At 29.7% G+C, this 22,203-nt stretch overlaps 1 protein-coding gene across 1 annotated transcript in view; it reads right to left on the bottom strand.

The window, feature by feature from the left end:
- Positions 1-21,519, bottom strand: part of LOC106683505 (fatty acyl-CoA reductase wat) — a 54,145-nt gene extending 32,626 nt beyond the window's left edge. The window contains exon 1 of the mRNA XM_067045098.1: positions 21,390-21,519. Coding sequence (XP_066901199.1) covers positions 21,390-21,409 — 20 coding nt within the window. The 5' untranslated portion in view covers positions 21,410-21,519. The remainder of the gene's footprint in view (positions 1-21,389) is intronic.
- Positions 21,520-22,203: the final 684 nt, after the last annotated feature.

Genomic DNA, 22,203 nt, shown 5'->3' with positions numbered 1-22,203 from the left:
TAAAAAAAAGAGCTAGAATTATAGAATTCTTTTTTTTATTGATTCCTTAGGAGCATTGGTATGAACCCTCGGACACGTGTCTAATATTTTTCGAGCAAGTATCATTGGAAAAAGTTTCTTTGAAATCAGAGTTCCCACGTATATGAGGGATCCACGATTCAGCGTAGAATGGACTAATATATGCCTTTTTTCCAGGAGCTTAGAGAATTTTGAAATGAAACTTAGTTTAACAAAGTTATGCTGAAAGAAATTTTTATTGTTAATCAAGTTGTCTTTTTTTAAACATTTAGAGTTCTTTTCCGGCGCTCTTAACTCTGGAATTTCTATCAGAAAGGTTTTTTTTTTAAAGAAAAAATATCATTGATAATCCAATTTTAAGATTTGTTTTTAATCTCAACGAATCCCATAAAATCACCATTACCCTTCGTCGTAAACCTACCGACTGTCCCACAGTTTCCTTTAATAATGTTGCTCTTACCCCTGTCAAACAGTTCCGCTACCTTGGACAAACGACTAACCTGGAATCCTCACACAAGACTGAAAAGATAGGAAACTACACGTCGATTTCGACTATTACTTACAGCACTTACTAGACAAACGGTCTGTACTTCCAATTCATTACAAAAGAGTGATCTACATGACTCTTATAGGGGCTCAACCTTAGGGAGACTAATTCTAAAAAAAAAAAATTCCTCTCATATCCAATCCTAACAATCCAAAATCCTTCGTAAAATCCTCAATGCTCCTTACTTTGTCACAAATAAAATAAAACATCAAGACCTTAATGTTCCATATATAACCGAACCAGATATCATTCCTTCCATTATAAACTCCCAAACCACCCAAACTATTGGGTTTCTAGCCTTGCTTCCTCTTCTATTCCAGAAAATCCTCCGAAGCGCCTTAAAAGAAGATGGCCACGAGACCTGCTAATGTAAAAAGTCATTACAGTGCTACCAATGGGTAGTTTTTCTACATGTTTGTATCACTTCATTATAACTGAGATCAAATTTACTGAATGTATTATAATGTACAGTAGTAAATTTCAATAAAAACATTAAAAAAAAAAATATTTTTGAAAATAATTCTACTAGAAATAATATTTATACTTTTAATTAAGAAATAATATTTATGCTTTTAATTTAGGAATAATATTTATACTTTTAATTTAGAAATAATATTTATACTAGAAATTCCAGAGTTAAGAGCGCTGGAAAAGAACTCGAAGTGTTTAAAAAGACAACTTCATAGGCCATAAATATTTTAAACTACGTTTCATTTCGAAATTCTCTTAATTCTAGGAAAAAAAAAATATCAATCGATTCTTTAACATCCTGAATAGTTTATGTTCAAAACTTTTAATTCTCAGTTACTAAACCTCAAATATAATTGTTTACAAAAGTAAATACTCCTTTTATAATCTTAACCCTATCATTTTAAAAGTATTTTATAATTTTTTTAAACATTTCTTAAAAATATTAAATCGACATAACCATTAAAGGAAATACTGATTACAAGATTATGGACAATAGAAGAATGTAACTCGGGCAGTTTTAAGTTTTCACAAAAGTTTTACGACGAGTTTATCTCTGCTGGCCATTGTCAAATAGCTCGTATAATTCAAAAGAAAGCACCATGCAAATTTTTAAAAAATGCATTCAATGTTATTCGTGCTTAAATAATACAAAAGTGACATTGGAAATTAGTTTGACAAAGAAAGAATTACGAAACCATTCAATTATTCAGAAATTTTACACAGGTAGTACGTTCATTGTTAAAATAATTTTAACAACGCGATTTTGTGAAGTGAATATAAATACAATGGAAGTTGATTGTTTTTCATAGTATCGATTTGTACAACGGATTATTCATCAATCATCATTAAATGACAGAATCGATGGAATTTTATTAGATAAAAATTTTCTTCAGCTACTGGCTTAAGCGAGGATTGCCAAGAGTCAGTCATAAGAAAAAAAATACCACACGTATGGAGAGGATTGGACCCGAATATAATCGAAGGATTTGTCAGAAAAGTAAATAACTTATCTGCAACTTGACCTGAAAATTCATAAGATTGTGTAAGACCTAATCCGAAAAATATAGGAAATAATAAAAAAAAAAAAAAAAAATATAAAAATGATGTTTTCATAATAGCATAGTAAGGAAAATAGTTGTACTAGCGGAAGAAATTTGATTTTTAATTTTTGTTCGTAGTAATGAAACTGTTTTTAATAAGGGTCATCGTCTAAAGATAATAATAATTTCCATAAAACTCAATAATAAAAAACCATTCATACCTACTTAGTGGCATAGTACCTTCATTTTTCATGTAGTAGCCACATAGGAGAACCTTTATTATAGTATATAAAAGTGAAGGGTGAGTATTTTTGAGTGAAAACATGCTTTTTGGGAAGTGAAAAAAAATATTTTTAAAAGAAAAAATATATTTTAAAACTTGAAGCTATTCAATAATAATGTAAGAATAAAGTTATAACTCCCTCATTATTGGATATTTTGGAAAAAATGGGGGAGTGAAGTATGATGGAATGAAATTATAGAAGTTTTTATTAATTTATTTTTTTAATTACTGTAATTTGTTTAATATGAAAAAGAGCATGGATGCAAAATCCTTTAGCATTTCCCATCGAAAAAAAGGGTCAAGCGAAGGAATTACATTAAAAAACTCCTTTTTTTTTTCAGTGTGAGAGTGAAATAATGTTAGACCACAGCGCAGTTTTCCCACAAAGACTACCTTTGAAGTACCAAAGCAATCCAAGGATCGTCCGGCTGGTGGTCTAGAATAATCCAAGGGACTACTCACTACCGCCCCTTCCTACACTAGTGATCTACATCTAGTCCACGTTCCCCTCCTATGTACACCTTTAAACATTTTCTCTAATGATGTGAAGGAAAAACGTCTGGACCTACAGTTTTTATTTTATTTATTTTTACTGACTACAAAAAATAATGAGGCGTATTTTTTAGTGGAATCCTCATATAATAATTGACTAAATGAGCTAGTGAATTGAAACAAACAGTCGATTGCAAATTCAATATGAATTTTTTAAATGACTTACCCGTTTTTTTTCGGAGTGAACAATCTTTTTTAATTTCTTATCTACTAGTTATAAATCTATTTTAGAGGTTAAATATAGTCTCCATAGTACAACGAAAAGAGTGGAATAGTTTTTAATTTTTTTCAAATGACTTGTGCTCACGTTAGATGTAGAAATGGACAAGACGTGTGATTTAAACACTTTGAGATGTGATTGTTCAAGCATATATTTTGATAGTTTGACATAATAATAGATTTTCTCGATTCTTGTTTTTACTGTTTAATTAATTTGGAGTCCCGTACAAATGACTCTTTTTTATTGATTTTTTTTTTCTGTTCATTTTATTTTCTACATCTACAGCTTAAAGAGAACCACTATTAATGATTTCAGCTCCATAGTTATTACCATGGATAGGATTTTTATGTCCTAAAAAAATCCAAAATATGTGCTAATAAATTGTCAAATATTTAAAATAATATTTATTTATAAATTTTGTATTATTCAACAATATAAATTACTAATTAATTAGTAATTTTATAACTTAAAAAAAGTTACATAAATATGTATTTATTATATATTATATGAATAATATTTTAAAGAAAGTACATAAAAATGTACTTAGAGAAAACATAGCTGTTCAATAACAAGACATTAATTAGTAATTATAATTAAACTAATTGATTAATAATTACTCAGAATAAATTATGAACAAAGTATAAATGGAAATAAAGAATAATCCTTATTAAAAAGAGAAAGAAAAAAAAACTTTAGAAAAATATTTAAAACCTTGAAAGAAATCAATTATTCAGCAGGGTCAGTTACAAAATGATTGCAGATTAAATGCATTTCAAATAAAAATCTTCGTCAGTTTGACCGCAGAATGGACTTGTACCGGCTAAAAGATCTTTCAACATCTACTGATGTTATAGGGGTATACTTCAATGAAGCAATTTCCATTGCATCTAGTTCGGTATTCTGCATCAACTGGGCGGCTGTGTCATCATTTGTTATAATAAGGAATAAGACCCTTGCTCTTTTTAATTGATTCTGAGAAATTCTCAATGTAATTCTGTGAGAAAATTTATTATTGCCACTGCTTTTAATTTGCGTTCAAAGATGAAGTATAGAATTTTTACGCACTATTTATGATAAATGATAAATTCCACTTTTAAGTTTGTTGCGTTCTCTTGAATTTTACGTTGTTGCTGCAATAAATGTATTTACAATTGAACAAATAATTTAAGGAAATATGTGATTCAGGACAAAATACCTAAAAATATTAACAAAATACCTTGAAATATTTGTTAAAAATAACAAATATTTCAGAAAATATGCGATTTATAATAAAATACGTAAAAAAGGCCAAATATTTAAAAATATTTGTAATAAAAATGGCTTCTTTTGGCCAGAAATGTCTTGAAACATCTTTACTTAGTAAGGAATCGCAGATATCATGGATATTAGGTAAAAATATGTGAAAACATAAAAATCCTATCCCTAGTTATTACTGTTTTCGGGAAACAGTGATCAATATCAATGTGTGAGTTGTATCTTTTCTTCTATGAGTTACAATGAAGATAAGAACGGGTTTCCATCTTTTCTAACACTGGTTCATTACTGATAGTAATAAGTTTAACATCGCTTTCTATTATTAAAATAATATATTGTCATAAACTTATACCACATGAGCCGATGTTTTATACTCATACTTTCTATCAGCTAAATTAACTTTCCTTTTCTCGTGGATTGCATCATTTGTTGCCTAGCTTCGAATTAGACCAAATCTCGATAAAAAATTCGAAGCATATAAAAATCGTTCCATTGGTACTAGTTTATATATTGCACGAATTATTAACATTTTATATTATTTCATTTATATTGCGATATTGGTTACAATTACGAAATTGTACGTTTTGGGGTTACTGCACAACTAAATTTTTTTTTGAGCCATGAAATGATTGTTCTAATTTTCAAATTTGTCAAGAAACTAAAAATCAAATTGTTGATGATACGTGTTATTAATCCCAACTGGGATATTAATAGGCCCGGGTAGTTGTCGCGATCTGCAGGAAATGGAGACAAACCGGCATCCCTCTGATTTTAGGAGTTGATTATAAGTTTCAGAGTTGAGCTCAGTTCAGTTAAGTTGACACTTACTGCTATGGATCTAAGTCTCAAAGCTTAAATTATATTAAAGAAAAAATAAATAATGATTCCCTCGCAATTTATGCCTCGGTTTTAATTCGAAATATAAGAATAAAAAAAACGAAATTCACGTTTAAAATTTTTGGAGAAGACAGTTATTTTTTCCTGATTTCATTAAATTGAAAAAAATGAAAATTCAAATTACAAAATTAATGTTTCGAATAACAAAATATTCCAGAACTCAGAAATGACAAATCCAATGTTTGAAATTATTATTTTTTTAAAAATTTATTTATGATATTTACAACTGTATTAAAATATATACAACAAGTAAATTTGCTGTTTGTTATAAAATGGCATGATACAAACATGGCAGTCATAGAACTCTTATGTTTGAAATTTAATACTGGAATTAGAATTTGTTAAGTGACTTAAAATTGTGGCCGTAGTAAGCAATTTAAAATTGACTTTTCCAGTTTTCATTTTAAAATTAGCTTCTTCTTAGCTTATCAACTATAGCCTAAATTTTGTGCTTTCAAGCAAAATTGTTGAGTTTTTGTCAGTGTTTTGGCGAAAATGTGTTTAGTCTATTTTTTATTATGTCAGTCCTGATTCACTAAATAATATGTAAACAAATATATTTAGTCTATTTTGGGTGAAACAAAGTGAGATAACTTTTTCATATATTTATATTTTATATTAGAAAGTTGATTATTACAGGATTAGAATGTGTATTGAACAATTTTACATATGACGGGTTTTCACGTTGTTTACAGTCAAAACACATAATTTCCTTACTGTAGCATATTATGAACGAAACACTACGGCATAGTTGCAGGTATATTATGAAAGAATAAATAAAAAACTACGATTGTAAAACCACAGGGAAAACAACGTGATGTGGGCATTGTGCAGTTAGTCACATAACATTTATAACTTTCAAAAGTAACTACCAAGTAATTAAGCCGCGTAAACAATGTTCGCATGATCTCACAATTATAACCACATCAACCACAAGTATACGATTTTGCTAAATTTTTTCCCCTAGGTATTGTGTTTTTATATTTCATCACTTTAATCGCCTATGAACAAAAACATTTCATAATAAAAGAGCTTTGATAAAAGAACAAAATTTTTTATACAATTAATATATAGTGTAAATTCGCATTACTTTGTTTACGATAAACTTTGGATGCAAAATCCTACTCAACAATTGTTTTTTCTTCTCTAACATTGATCCGATTAAGATATTTTGTTTTATTAATTTTAATTAACTATATATAGAATATATAGTTATGGGAAGTATTGGAATCGTGAAAAATTTTGAATTCGAGTTTTCGACGTTTTGAGAAATCTTTTATTGGAAATAATCAAGTCTAATAAATAATCAAAATGGCTTGTGTTTGTGTTAAAACTTACCTCAAAAAACGAAAATACACAGGAATGTGAATATTTAAGACAGGTATTAAAGTTTTTAAGATAAAAAATCATTAATTCATTATTTATGAAAAAATTTTCGTAACTTTTTTTTATTATTGGCGTAGCCATCAATATTGATCGTAACCCGTTCGTAATATGACCGGATTACTATAATTCACCCCTTTAGCAGCGCTAGGAAAGTAAAAATAAATATTACTAAAATTAGTACTGCTACTCAGTAATGAGTAATTACTTACATGTAAATTAGGAAATGTATTTAATACAAACTTTTTTTAAGTGTAAAAAGGACACAAGTTTTTAAATTTAGAGAGTATAGGATAGTATAGAACATCAATGGGAGTCTGCCGAAAAATTAAAAGTTTTTAAATTATAAATTATTAAAAGTTTTTAAATTAGTACAATTTTACCAATATTACAGTGAAAATTGTATAATTTGGAATTATCTTTTGCTGATGTCATGTAGTCAGTAATCATTAAGTATTTCCCAGAAAGTAATACTATCAAGTAAAGTAAATGACGCCATTACATCAACATCGTAAAGTTTACGCTATGGCGGTGGGCAATGCCCAATTAATTCCAAAACCTTTTTATTAGTTTTGAAAAAAACAAATAAAATTTATTCAAACAGCAATTTTATTAATAGCTATTCAAAATTAAAATAAAAGTATTTAAAAGACTTTTTAAATATGTATTTCTAATACGTAACACGTAATTTCTAACACTCTTAGAAAAATGAGAAATTAAATTTTAAATAATCTTTACAAAATTTTTTGAATTATTATTTTAATTAAAATGTTTTAATTAATTGAGGACGTAGCTATGGTGATAATCAGTAGGTATGGTGCCCTTTTTTTGAATTCTCAACATCTTTTCTGATCTTGACCAGTTCGCTATTCCCTTCTTCTATAGAACGCTCAGATAGAAAAAAGTTTTTTCATATATATAGAATACACAGTTATTTCCTATTGTTACGGCGGGTAGGGGTTCAAAAGTAACCTTTACTAGCCCGATCGTGAAAAGAAAAGAATAGCTGAATTTTGTTATTTTTGTATTTTTAAATAAGTAAACATAATAAGAAGGAACACAAAATATACAACTAGAAACAAAAGGAAAGCTTAACTCTATTACACAATTAAATTAATTGAACAAAAGATTAAAAAAAAGACGTATTTCACCCGTAATTGGTGGGGCCCCGGTTGTGGTTGTTCTGAGTGGACATTCTCGTGGAAGTAGATCAACAAAAGGGACGTACGTCCGCCCGCCTTGTCCTCTTGGAGTATGAGTTGAAGAAGTCCGCCCGCCGTGGCTAAGATGATTTAGTGAAGAAGGCCAGAATGCTGGCAACTACGAGTGCGTAGTGAGGAGAAAATGAAGAAGATATGTGTATGCAGTGAGACGTTAAGAAGTTGTCTGTCTATTTTTTAGTTTAAAAACCAATAGAGAGAAGTTGTTTTGTTTTTAACGTTATAAAAATCATATGTTTCAATTATCGATTTGTGGACCATATGTTGACCGCAACACCTATTATAGGTTATTTTTTGGATCGTGCAACAAGAATTAAAAAAATAATAACGTCACTGAATGCATGTAAACATATTTTAAGAACATTGTTTTCTTTCCACTTTCATTTACTCCATGACTCAACTATTATAAAGGACTGAGAAGATGGATTGGAACCTTTCTTCCAGAATAAATGTACAACTAAGAACAACGTATTCAAGATCATAAGCATGTTATATTGAAGTATAAATCCACAGAAGAACTGCTTACATCCAAAGCCAGCTTCTCTGCAAAGAAGTCACCTCCAGTTCCTTAAATAAGATCAATGATGTAAAATATCTTCTGAAGTACGTCAAGAAAAAAAAGAAAAAAGGATGCCTTATGAAGACCTGTCTTAGCCATGAGAATGCACCAGACTAGGGAAAACTGTTCAGGAAGGAGATAATTCTGAAAACTGAGTGAACAGTAGTGATTCGTGAGAAGGTTCGGAGACAGCACATTTTTTTTTTTTTTAAGATTTCAAGACTTCAAGTCACCGTGAAGTGATTTTGTTTCATCTAATCAATGAAAGTTATTATCAACTAGTGTTAAAAATGTTATATAAAAATTTTGTTTCATAGCTTCCTAAAATACAACTGTTCAAGTGATTCGAAAGAAAATAATATTTGAAGATTATTCTAAAAAAAACTTATCTCTAAGTTAGTTAATAATATTTTCCTATATTTCATCTATATCATTTATATCAATAAAAAAAAAAATTTAAAATCAAGTTTATTCATTTACTACTCGTACCTAAACTTTCATGATAAAAATTTGTATTTATATATATATTTTTTATTTTGTAATATTGAATTCTGTCCTATTTTTAGACAATGGTGATATGGATGATAGAGCTCATTCCCACTATATTTACAAATTGATAAATTAAATGATAAGAAATGGAAAAGAAGGAAAAAGAAATAAAAACAAAAAAATTACAATTAATGTAATATAAAAGCTTAATCATAATTATTTCTATTTATAATATTTGTATTCAGCCAGCGGAATTCTGAACTGAGCTCTTCTTCCCACTGGTGGAGGAAAGGGTATTAAAAGCCAGTGGAGGAATAGTGAGGGGGAACCTTCCTGGAAGATTGTAAGGATGAGTGGAAGAGATAAGGATTGGGCTAAGGGATTAGGATGATGAGTGAGTATCTCTTGGAAGGTGGTGAATTTGGATTTAAAGGTTTAGTAAGGTTTGCTACAAAAGAGATATTAAAGTAGGATATAGGCTACTGTTGGTTACATAGTAAGGAGCATCGACTATTCTTCGAAACACTTTGGACTGAAAAGATTGAAGGCATTTGATGTTAGAGTTTTTTGCAGTCCCCACAGTTCTAGGCCATTGGTCCAAATAAGTTTTATTATTGTTTTGTAAAGTAGTGATTTGTAACCTACTGAAAGCTGTGATTTTCTACTTAGTTTTTCATGTAATTGTCCAAATCGTCGGTTAAGTTCTTGTCTTTCAAGTCTAGTATGTGAATTCCACGTTAGTCTTCTCTCTAGGAGGAAGCCAAGATACCGGTCTGTATCTGTGAAAAGAATTCTTGTGGAATTAAAGGATCATGATGAATATTCTAGAAGAAATATGAGCCAAGTAAAGAGTTCATTTCGATTTATTCTTAACTAGAGTGCAAAGAAATATGGAATATATAACGCGCTAAAGAAATCATTGTGGATTGTAGTGGCAGTCGTTTTCAAGGCCTATGACGATTCAGATGGTATCAACAAGTGTGAGCTAAGATATAAAAGTTGGAAGCTGAATATATCAAAACATGATTTTGGACTATACTTCTTTATGAGCAACGTCCTCAATTATTGTATGTTAGATTTCTTTTTTTGTTTTATGCAAAATGCATGACCCACATTGCTAATCTTCGTCAGGGCCAACAAGAAACGGAAAGTGAACTAACCGAATGGCTAAGCAACGTCATATTAATTATATTACGTTGCATATTTCCAAAGTGGACCCTAATGGCTATTAACAATTTTTCTATGCACAAATTAAATTATATTCTCTAAACCAATCATGACATGACCACTATTTTTTATAAATTCTTCGTCTGAAGCTCTTATTTCTTTTAAAAAAATACTGAAACGGGGATGTTTTTGGAACGAATTAAATATTAAGGTCTATTTTGGAACAATAAAGTTGTTTAGGGTCGGTTTTGGAAAAAAACAAAGTATTAGGCTTATCCTACGATGTCAATTGGAATGACAATAAAATAAAAATGTACGTTAGGGTTGTAGGGTTAAGATAGCGAAATCAAGGAATAAATCCTGAAATCAGATCAATCAAAATTTGAAGTGGGGTTTTAGTTTAACCTTTCAGGCATAGTCAGGAATCGTGTTGGAACAGGTCTATTAGCACTGTACAAACAAATTGGTCCAATGTATTTTAAAATTTAAATTCAATGCTAAAATGTGTTAATTACAATGTTTTACCTTCAATATCGGTTTCATATATTATATTAATTTATGGCTTACCATAAATTAATATTAACATTATTCTTTTATGAAATAAAAAAAAAAAAAATCGTGCAATAACTTATGAATCTAGCTGATCAATGCCAAAAACTGCAATTAATAATAAATTTCAGTTATCATGGTCAACAACCTACTTCTCAAATAATCCCATCTTATATATTGTATAATAAACTCGGTATTTATTTATTTAATTTTTAGCTATATAAAAATTAAATTATTGTTTATATATGAAAATAATAAAAAAAATCTCTCCAAAATCAATTGTGTCTATTCATATTGATGAGTGTTGTTCCTTACACTCACATAACTATAAACGAATTTACCGTAACTGGTTCTTCCATCAAACAATATTTGTGAGCCATAGACCTAATCTTACAGACGTTATTTCGGCATTGGAAAAAAAGTGAGTTTTAACTGGTTGTTGTAATTTTGTTTTAAACTATGAAACAAAAATATTTGAGCCTAGTCAATACAATAATAAGTTAGTGTATAAATTGTAGTTTTACATTAGTATATTTGTTTCTTGAAATATTGTTTTTCCAAATTTTTACAGCTACTTCCAATTTAATACTGGAAAAATTCGTTTTTACACATTTTTGATAGACTAGAAAAAATGAGCTTTGTGATGAAACTTTTTTCACATATTAGAACAACTTTTGTGTAAGTTTCATTGACGTAATGAAGTCAGGAGCTTTCTTGGAAGGTGTGACCAACATAAGGTAAGGACGATAATAGAGCTAACTACTATGACTTAAAATAAAATTTTATCAATAGGAAAAAAAATTAATGATAGAAAAATTAAGGTTTCCTGAAATTTAATCAAAATTAAAAAAAAAAAATGCATTCCATTGAATTTAGCATTTCCTGAATAACATAAACATTTATGCAAATTACAGAGATTTAAACAATTTAGATTTTATTGCCAAAAAACAGCCTTGGTTTACGTTGGCGTTATTTTATATTAATTTTCCTTCCGTTGCGTAAATGAATAAATCAGACATTTTTATATCCAGTAATTATTTATACATATAAAGCCGTATCCAAAATTTTGTGATTTGCCACAAATCCTTCGTAAAAAAAGAAAATAACAAATGTAGGTCCATCTAAACGCTTGACGCCAGAGAGGCCAACATGTAGACGCAGGACTAGTGTGGGCTATTACTTTTCATTTAAATTACATTTATTATAAAAAGGAACGAAATAAAGATAGATGAAATGGAGGGAGTATGGGGAAAGTAGGCGGTAGATGATAAAAATTCGTAGAAATGGTACTAGATAAACCATAAACTGAATTTTCTTTATAGTATTTTAATAAAATACTAATTAATTTAATTACCTGGACATGTATGTCTTCGTAAATTTATATTTTTGCTATGTTAAATAAAAAATAAACGTTTAAAGTTAATTAACGAGATTTGAAACACATTTACACATAATTGATGGAGCTATAAAATATACAATGTTTAACTAGAGTAAATGATTATTGATTCTAAAGATTGAGAAAATTATTTGATTAATTAAAATACGGATACAAGAAATCTCTTAGCAGTTAGTAGTAGTAACAAAACTAACTGAGCAAAACCATGTGGGCGCAGCATAAGCGATTGCCTAAACGCCCTTTGATTTATGCTCAAAACCAACACTCCACGGGTCAGGCAGAAATTCAGGCCAACTTGTATAACCAATTCGAATAACTCATCCACTCGCTTGCAGGTGCGTGGATTGTCGTAGTTTGGCATGACATGGCACGAATATAAGGTAACATTCATTTTGAAACAAATGCTGACGGAATTTCCTCAACTTAATAATAAATAGAAAAATAGTAGAAACTAAGTATGATTTACCCAAATTGGTATGTAGCAATATGATAAAACATTTTCAGTTCATGATTTAGTTATGAAACATAAAAAATCCCTCCCAAAAAAAAAAAAAAAATACATAAAAATAATTTCGTTTCACTGAAATCACAAATTTGTAAGAACATATTTACCTAGAAATCGGCTAAGATAGGGCCAAAAACGGTCCTACATTGATTTTTCAAAGCCCTATTTTTATTCGAATAATTGCTCACAATTCTGTTCATTTCTCGTTAGAATAAGAAATGTTTACTTTGACAGGTCACTAAAAGCTCTAAACGACTTCTCATCACAGATTGAGAATTATTTGAAAGATTTTGTGATTTATTTCCAGCCCCCTACCCAACAAAAAAATCAATTTAAAGCTCTCGAGATGTTGAAAACAACCAAGTATTTCAAAACAAACTGAATAATCTTGTTCAATAACTTCATCAAAACAAAAAATGATATTCTTCTTTCGTAATTTACTATTTGTTATTGAATAAAGGCTACTTTCTGAATTCTAATTCTTCATTTTCCCTTATAAATACTTTATTTATAGGAACAATTCTGTTGTTTTTTTCCACGTGATTCGAATAGTCCAATCTATTTCAGAAATAATTAAGATATATTCGTTTTTTTTAATATTTAATTTTTTTTCGGGCTAATCATTTAACAAAACATAATAATAGGGAGTTTTAGAATTTTGGTCAGAAATTTGGATTTCGCTCCCGCTGTGCGTCGGTTAAAACAGTTGTCCATGGACTTAATAAAATTTAGTTTTGGTCTGTTGTAGTGATTTTATATCTCAAAATTCTACATATTGAGTTGTTTTTTTCAATTTTATTTTATATTGCTATCAAATTTATATTAACTAATGCTATGAAAATAGCTAATATATTCTGGTACAGATATAATGATAATAGAAATGTTGCCGAAAGGTCAGTCAGTATGCAAAGCCAAACATCAACCTCACTATATTATATTAAAAAAAAATCGAGTTTCTTATAGAATTTCAAGAGAGAAATATAACTTTATAAAATTTAGAAATGTTTTAAATATATTTTAAGCAATATATAATATAAATTACTTGAATATAATATATTTAATGTATAATTATTTTAAGTTTAATATTAAATTGTTAAATGAGTGGAGGAGGGGGGGTCCAAGGTCTTTTTTGATAAATGGAAAAATGCAAATAATATTTGTTTATTTTTTATTTATTTCGTTTCACTAAAAAATATATGGGAAAAATATTTCAATAGAAATCTCTGCACAAACATAATTAAATGCAATTAGCAACAATTTGTATTTTTCACAGTTATTAATAACCTATTAAACAACGTGACTTAATAAATGAAGTGAGTAAAGTTCGTTTTATTTTTTGTATTTACTACTTCTACAGTATTTTTCATTAATTTCGGAGATTTATAACTCTATTTGGACTAAAAATACAACAATTAAATGTAATTAACGTATAATGAAATAAAATATTTGTAAAATAAAAACTACCCATTGGTGGTACTCCTATAACATTCTGCTCTAGATGGTCTCGAGGCCATCTTCTTCTTAGGTGCCTCGGACGATTATCAGGAATAGGAGAGGAACCAATAAGAAACTAGTGGTCTAGATGGTTAGGGAGTTTATTATTATATTATAGTGGTGCGGGCATGATCGGCTACATTTGTGACAAATCAAGGAGCATTGATGATCTTACGAATGACTCTGGACTGTAAGGATTGTATACGGGAGGAATTCAAAAGTTAGAGGAGGCCCAAAGCTCAACTTAGCTCAGATGGTTGAGGACTTTGCAACCTGGGTCGACTTTTTTCATTTCTGTGGCCTCTAGATAACCCTCCTATCTAAGCACAAAAGTATTCGGCGTACGTGGTGAAGATAATTTTAGGACCTTAGGAATGTTAGCTGTTAAAACTTTGTAAAGGATGGGATCGGGAAAATCAGCGTACTAAGAGAATATGGATGAACAGGTATTATTGTGATTTACTTTCAGAGAGATATAAACGGATAGAGAGTACGCAGGCAGTAGGAATTAAGGGCGTTTGTTAAATCAGTCTCGGCTGACAGACTCGTTAAAAACTCCCTTGCAGTAATTTCCGCGGTTTAACGCAGAACATAAAACGTCTATCACACGGTGACATTGATGTATTTGTCACTTTTGAATTTTAATTATTTCTTTGTATGTCTGTGTAATTTTTTTTTTGTTCTGATTTACATTCCTAGTTAAATATTGCGTTTAACTTTAGTCGCCTGTTGAACAGATTCGATACTTAGGACTCCATCTTGAAAAGAGACTTACTTGGAATCCACACACAAGACTGAAACGACAAGAAACTGCTCGTAGATTCCGATTGCTACAACACTTACTTGACAAACGCTCTAAACTTCCCATTCACTACAAAAAATTAGTATATACTACGGTAATCAGACCAATTTGGACATATGGAATTGAGCTCTGGAGCTCAACCAAACCATCAAATTCTTCCCGCATCCAATCATTACAATCCAAAATCCTACGTAAAATCCTTGATGCTCCTTATTACGTTACAAATAAACTCATTCACAAAGACCTTAACATCCCATTCGTTGCAGATTTGACCCAAAACAGATATGCGTCTTTTCATTCCAAACTCCTTAACCATCCTAACCCATTAATTCTTAATCTTTCACCCTTAACAATCCCTGATAATCCTCCGCGGCGTCTGAAAAGAAGATGGCTACGGGACCTTCTAATTTAAATTAATGTCTGAAGTACCACCAATGGGTGGTTCCTTCCCAAGATTTTCAAGTGTATATGAAACCTACAACATATTTACCTATTGTATTATTTTGTACAGTTGTAAATTACATTAAATAAATAAAAAAAAAAAAAAAATTTAGCTGTTTGATAAAGTAAATAATAAACTATAAGTATTACTACTAAATTTAAGATTTATATGTATATTTGCTAAGGAAAAAATATATATTTGTGGAGAGAATATTACTAAAAAGATATGGGTTAATAATGAGAAAGTCATATATTACTACGAGATATTTTAAAATAACTTAAATTATTGTATCTGTAGTGTAAATTTCCAAAAACAATTGTTTAACTACGTGCCGTGTGCTGTAGGTTAGCAATTGTTGCAGTTAGATAACACCATATTCACAATAAATCAAATCTACCATATAATTAGAGACAAGAGCACCACTAATTATATAGTAGATTTTACTATTCTTAATCCATCTTCTTTAATAACCGTTTTATAAAGTTAATCTAATAAATATCTAATAAGAGTCAGCGTAATGAATCAGCCTTCCACGGGACACTTACATATTACCCACAAGATTTTACTTTCCTGTAGCTCAAGGTTAGAAAAGTATCAGAATCGGATCAAATTTCCCTTTGTATGTGAGGATTATCTCTTGACGGTTGGATCGGCTTTTTTGAAATGTTTTTATATTTATTTCCTGAAGCCTGTGAACCAAATCCGACAAACAAATTCCAAAACGGCTCTAGTGAAATTGCTCTACCTTGTTTAACCTTCTCCTCATTTAAGAGCTCTTTAACTTTTTATGTAAATACAGCCCCACCAAGGGAGGTGTTAAGCCAGAGTTGCAGAGCCTTAACAGATGGAGGAGAAGAACTAACAGTGAACTGCTTCCACAGACTGGTCAATTAATATCTCACGAGGCAAGGTTAAGGTTAAGATGAGTAGGACATTCGGCTTGAATCCATCGGGACGACTCTACACAGCAAAGAATGGCAGTATAGTAGGCAAGAGACGACGTAGGAGGCCAAAAAACCAGATGGATAAACTGAATCAACAAAAATGCGCAAGAGCTGAGTGTATAAAACTAGAAGGCAGTTGTCCAAGATAGGCAAGTATGGAGAAGGCTCGTTTGGGCGGCCAGAGATGGTAGAAGGTCTGTAGAACTAACCAGAAAAAATAATATTACTATTCTTTTTCCCGGATGGTGTTTCCAACCTGAGAAAAATATTCATCTTCTTATCTCCTAAGGTTCACTCAAATTCTTCCACAGTTTATAATTATTCATTTGCACTACTGATAAAAATAAGAGATGATTAATTATTTCAAATAAACAAAATTAAAACTTTGGAGGAAGATATTTCTAAAATTAAACATTTAAGCTCTGTCAGACTATTTGAGGATGAAACCCAGTAGATATTAAAGACCAGTTAATTGTACGTCAATTTACCGAATGTAATTCAAATAAGTTAAGTTTATTTTTTGAGAAAATCGAAAAAAAAGAGTTAAAATCGATTATATACAGAGGATCTTCCAGTTGATCTATTCTAACGAAAAGTTTGCTGTAACATTCCAGGTTTACAACTTCCTTAAATATGTATGTTAAGTTTTTTACAACATACTGTTTTTGAGTTAGGCTGTTCATAGAAACACAGGCATACAAACACAGACCGTTTTCAGAGACGTGGTTAGACGAACGACTTAGATCGCATGAGCCGTTAAGTGCAAAATTGGTACAAAAGATATTCAAAACTATAAGGCTATACGTACAATGTTTTAGTTAGAATAGAAAGAGTTTTTTTTTAATATAGTCTTTTACATCATACCCAAATATTAAAGAAATAAATAGCTAACGAAATAATCATTATTCACGAAAATTAATTTTGAAAAGAACAGAATGACGCATCACTTTTGCATTCAACAGCACATAATCTATACAGGAAAATAAGGAATTTTATGTTTTGAGGCTATTGAAACAATTCACGTTAATTTTCCCATGGGAAAGTGGAAACAAAACAGTGCCTATGTGAGGTAATAATTCATTGCAGTATAGATCCATTCTTCAATTTCAAAATTCATGCAAAATTTCGAATTCAAGTTTTCCATGGGAAAACACGTTTTCAGTGCAAATAAAAATAGGTCTCGTGAACAGAAACTACGTATCTAGAGCAGGTTATGTATCTAGGATGTTACATTTTTATTAAAATCGACCAATCACTTTATATAAACGAATCTACACTTTTTTAAAAAGATTTTCTTGAAAATGGCTTTAATGATTTTGAGTAAACTGGGTTAAATCAAAGTAACGTATTATAAACCGCTGGAAAGCCAAAGATTTTAGACAAAATAATATTTTATTCTTACATGTGTTTGTGAGTTAAGGGTTGGGTGCAAGCGCAGTGTGTTTTTCCGTTTTGCCAGTCTGTTAAATCTTTTCATGTTACCATAGTGATCATATTTAATCTCACTCCGCATTTATTTGAACCTTTTAGCCAGAGTTGGGCAAATATTATTCGAATGACGAGAGACGAATACTTTTTTATTCGTGAATTTTCTACTCGAATAATCAATTATTCGTACAAAAAAATATGATCAACCGTCCGATTACTTTTTATTCGTGAATTTTCTACTCGAATAATCAATTATTCGTACAAAAACATATGATTAACCATCCGAATACTCTTTTATTCGTCATTATTTTACACGAATAATCAATTATTTGGGCAAAACAATTCGAATAACCATTTGAATACTTTAGTATTCGTCCATTTTATAGAAAAATAATCTCTTATTTCAAAAAATTAAATGATTAACCATCCGAATACGTTTGTATCATATAAAGACGACATTTTTTTTACATAGATATATTTTATGATCGCGTATAGATTAATTTTAACTTTTCTGATTTCTAACATATAAGGGTCCATTTTTATGTTTTGGCATATGGAGAATGCTATCAATTTAACTATCGCGTATCGATTTATTTTAACTTTCTTGATTTCTAACATGTTAGGGTCCCTTTATATGTTATGAGATAAGCAGAATATGAAAATCCTATAGATTTTATGATCGCGTATCGATTTAATTATCGCGTATCGATTTATTTTTACTTTTCTGATTTCTAACATGTTTCGGGTCCCTTCATATGTTTTGAAATATGGAGAATATGAAAATGCTATCGATTTTAAGAATCCGAATCGATTTATTTCTACTTTTCTGATTTCTTATCTTAGTAAAATAAATCGATAGATAAAAGAACTCTAACATGCTCGGAATCAAGAAAGTTAAAATAAATCGATACGCAATCATAAAATCGATAGCATTTTCATATTCTGCTTATCTCATAACATATAAAGGGACCCTAACATGTTAGAAATCAAGAAAGTTAAAATAAATCGATACGCGATGTTAAAGTCGATAGCATTTTCATATTCTGCATATCCGAAAACCTAAAAATGTGTTAGAAATAAAAAAAAAATCGATTTGGGGTCTTAAAATCGATAGTATTTTCGTTTTTGTACTCGTCTAGATATGGGACATTCATACATTAGAAATTGAAGGTGGTAAAAAAAATAAGTTGTTATACGAATAATATGTATTCGACTAATTTTTTATTCGATTAATTTTTCATTCAACTAATTTTTTATTCGATTGAAATAGTATATTAAATATTCGAATAAAAAAGTATTCAGATTGTTTAGTCGTATTTTTATTCGAATAAAAATTTAATCGTCTCTCGTCAATCAAATAAAAACTTCGAGTAAAAAATTATTCGTCTCTTGTCAATCGAATTATTTTTGTACAACTCTGCTTTTAGCTGACAGGATGACTAGCCCCATAAAAAAATTGTTTACATTTTCAATATTGATTCTATTCCAATTCAGCATTGAGTATATAGTTAAATTTTAATCTAAACTTTTGTATTTTTATAAATCTGTCATACTTTTGAAAAAGAAAAATGTTAAACTTTAAGGAACCAGAAATATTATCAAAAGTGCTTTTCTGGGAACTTGTGAAATTGGAGTTAGTTAATCTGTCAGTTTAAAGACTCATTTAGAAACACCTGTTCTGAAATACGTAGGGATTAATTTAAACTTAAAATAGGGGGTAAGTGAAAATTGTATGATTAACGCACCACACTAAATTCGTTTTTTTTTTCAGGATCTAAAAAGTGGAACATCTCCTGATCAAAAAAAAGTAAACAAGACATAGATCAGAACCGTTTTAAATTAAGGCTGAGAATGTTGGACGCTAAATAAAAAACCAAGAAAGTAATCACCTTCGATTTGAACAGCTTATTTTAAGAAAACTACTATTTAACCCTTTATAAATTAATAGCGCAAGGATGATATCAGGCAAGACACTTCAGAAGATCATGGACGAAAAAATATATAAAACTGAAGTGCTTTCAACGATTATGTAGTAACTATTAATTTAAATATTATTAGTTACTACAGCTGAATAACACTAAACGTTTAAAGTGCCATATTGTATTTGTTCAAGCAGGGCCTATGGCTTCTCTTTCGAAAAGTGAATTTAAAGGAGAAAATATAATAAAATATATTTTATTATATATTATATATTATATAATCTTTACAGTATTTTGAGACTTTTATCCAATTTTAGTCTCAAAATAATTTATATTTGTTTATGAGTCCGACAATTCTGCCATCCTCAAAGACAACTTAATAAAATTTTTATTGTTATGATAAATTATAGTAGTGAAAATTAACTGTAATTAAAAGTTTTAATTTTTAATTTAATATGAAGAATTTATTGTATTATATAATTTAATAAAAGAGTTTAAATGTGACAAGAAGTTATTTTATTTTATTTATTTTTTCATGCACATTGTTTGATTATGTTAATTTTCTTTATCCTTCTGTTTGTATATATTTGAAGAGAAATTTTATTTATTTTTATGTACTTGTATTTTTTTATGTTAATTTATTTTAGTCTGAATGACTGATCACACTGACACAATCACTATTATCTATTGCTCACAACGGTGTGGCAGGTTGTAATATCTATCAATAAATAGAGTTTTTTGAAAAAAAATATATGAAGAATTGACAAAATAGGGTAATTATGGACTGAAATTAATGACCTGGACAGAATAGCCTGCATAAAGATTTTTAAGATTGTCCTTGAGGATGGCCGAAACTTCTGATTAGAAATATAAATTGTTTTAAGAGTAAAATTGGATAAAATTTATTTTATTTAAACAATAAAATATATTATTAGCTCAAAGGATAAATAGTTGAAAATATTCAATCAAACTTGATAATGAGCAAAAGAGCGGTTGAAACTACAAATGTGCTAAGATATGTGATTTCAACATTTTTAAAACCTGGAACCTTTCAGGCATCTATAACACGCTTTCTTTTTTCCATAATATAAATTTAGGATTTTATTAAAAGAAATTTAAGAGACGTATTTACGAGGAAGGTACAAGCAAGGAATTTTCAAATTATTTATAGGGTGTCATACCTGTAAATAATCCCCAAAAATTGGGAATTTTGAAAATATGCTTAAACTGTGGAAATTATGGTAAAACATTGCTGAAGGAGGTTATTATAATTGCCAATTAGAACTATTCGAAGAGGCCAGTTTTCAAAAAATTCTGGGAAATCTTCCGGAAAAATTTTAATTTTGCCTTAATCTCCTCAATATGTTGTACAATTTTAACACAGTGTATATCTTTTGTGTATGCTATTGTTAATTCAATTAATAAAAGGGATCTGCTTTGCTCTAATTGAGACACATCTGACAAAATAAGTTTTTTATTTTATTTTGTATTGGACGTATTCTATAGATTTGATATAGAATGTGGTTACTTTTTGACAAATCTAGTAGCTTTGGAACAGTCTATAGAGGGGGAACCACAGCAGAGAAATAAACCCCAGTCTGATATACAATCTTTGGAATACGTCCATCTCAGAATAAAAGCAAAGACATTTTTTTTTGTAGGATATAATAATATTAAAGCAAAGCCACATTTAAAAAAAAAATATTTTGTATAATAATTATGAAATAATAAATATAATAAGATCTGTACTCCGACTTGGTGTTTATCTATGAGATATCCATCGAGATACACTAAAAGATTGATCACTCACTGGTGCACTTCGGACGTCATCTTGGCGGTTTCTATCCGGTTCTACTCCTCGTGATGATCTTGAGCAGACTGGAGCGGCTTCGAGGTTTGAGGGGTATCTGAAGTCGAGGGGCGTACTATGGCAATACCTGGCTAGGAGTGGGGGGCTGCTATCACCTGTTGGAGAATCCGAGTCACCTAATGATCTCACCTCCTTTAGTTTACTAATGTGTGGGGACCTTGTGGGATATTGAAAATTGCAAACTATATATTTTATTAATAATAATGTTAATTATAACTTATATACAGAGAGAAAAATAGTTTAATCAAAAAAGTAACTGATTAAATAAAAAACAAAACAAAAAGTTAAGTACAAAACATCTGTACTATTATAATAATGGATTAGATTGGTGAAGCAAAAAGTAGTGAAACGTAAGAGATTTAAACGAGGGTAGGGTTGGTGCATGACGTATGTTAGAGGGAATGGAGTTCCAGTGATATGCAACTCGAGTAGAAAACCATTTATCAAACGCAGCAGTTGGTGAGGTAGATGTCAGATAAACGGGACCTGTTAGTACAGGATTGGACAAAGAATTTGAATTCCAGGTTTTCTAGTATATTAGAGGGGCGCTGAGTTTTAATTACTTGGAATAGAAAGGAAGCAAGGAAATATGGATAGAGCCACTTCAGATCGGCGTAATACAGGGTTATGTGCGTATTTCTGGTGATCCACCATATACCAGGGCCCTGTTTCATAATAAAGTACAAACTAATACTATTAGTCTTGTAGATTTATCTTAATTCAATTACACAGACTTGTACAACAGTAACTTGTA

Source organism: Halyomorpha halys, unplaced genomic scaffold (genome assembly GCF_000696795.3).
Source record: "Halyomorpha halys isolate HHAL.00 unplaced genomic scaffold, Hhal_1.1 Scaffold490.1, whole genome shotgun sequence".
In the NCBI taxonomy this organism is placed as follows: domain Eukaryota; kingdom Metazoa; phylum Arthropoda; class Insecta; order Hemiptera; family Pentatomidae; genus Halyomorpha; species Halyomorpha halys.
The sequence above is the reverse complement of the archived record's forward strand: the minus strand, read 5'-3'. Positions and strand labels throughout refer to the sequence as shown.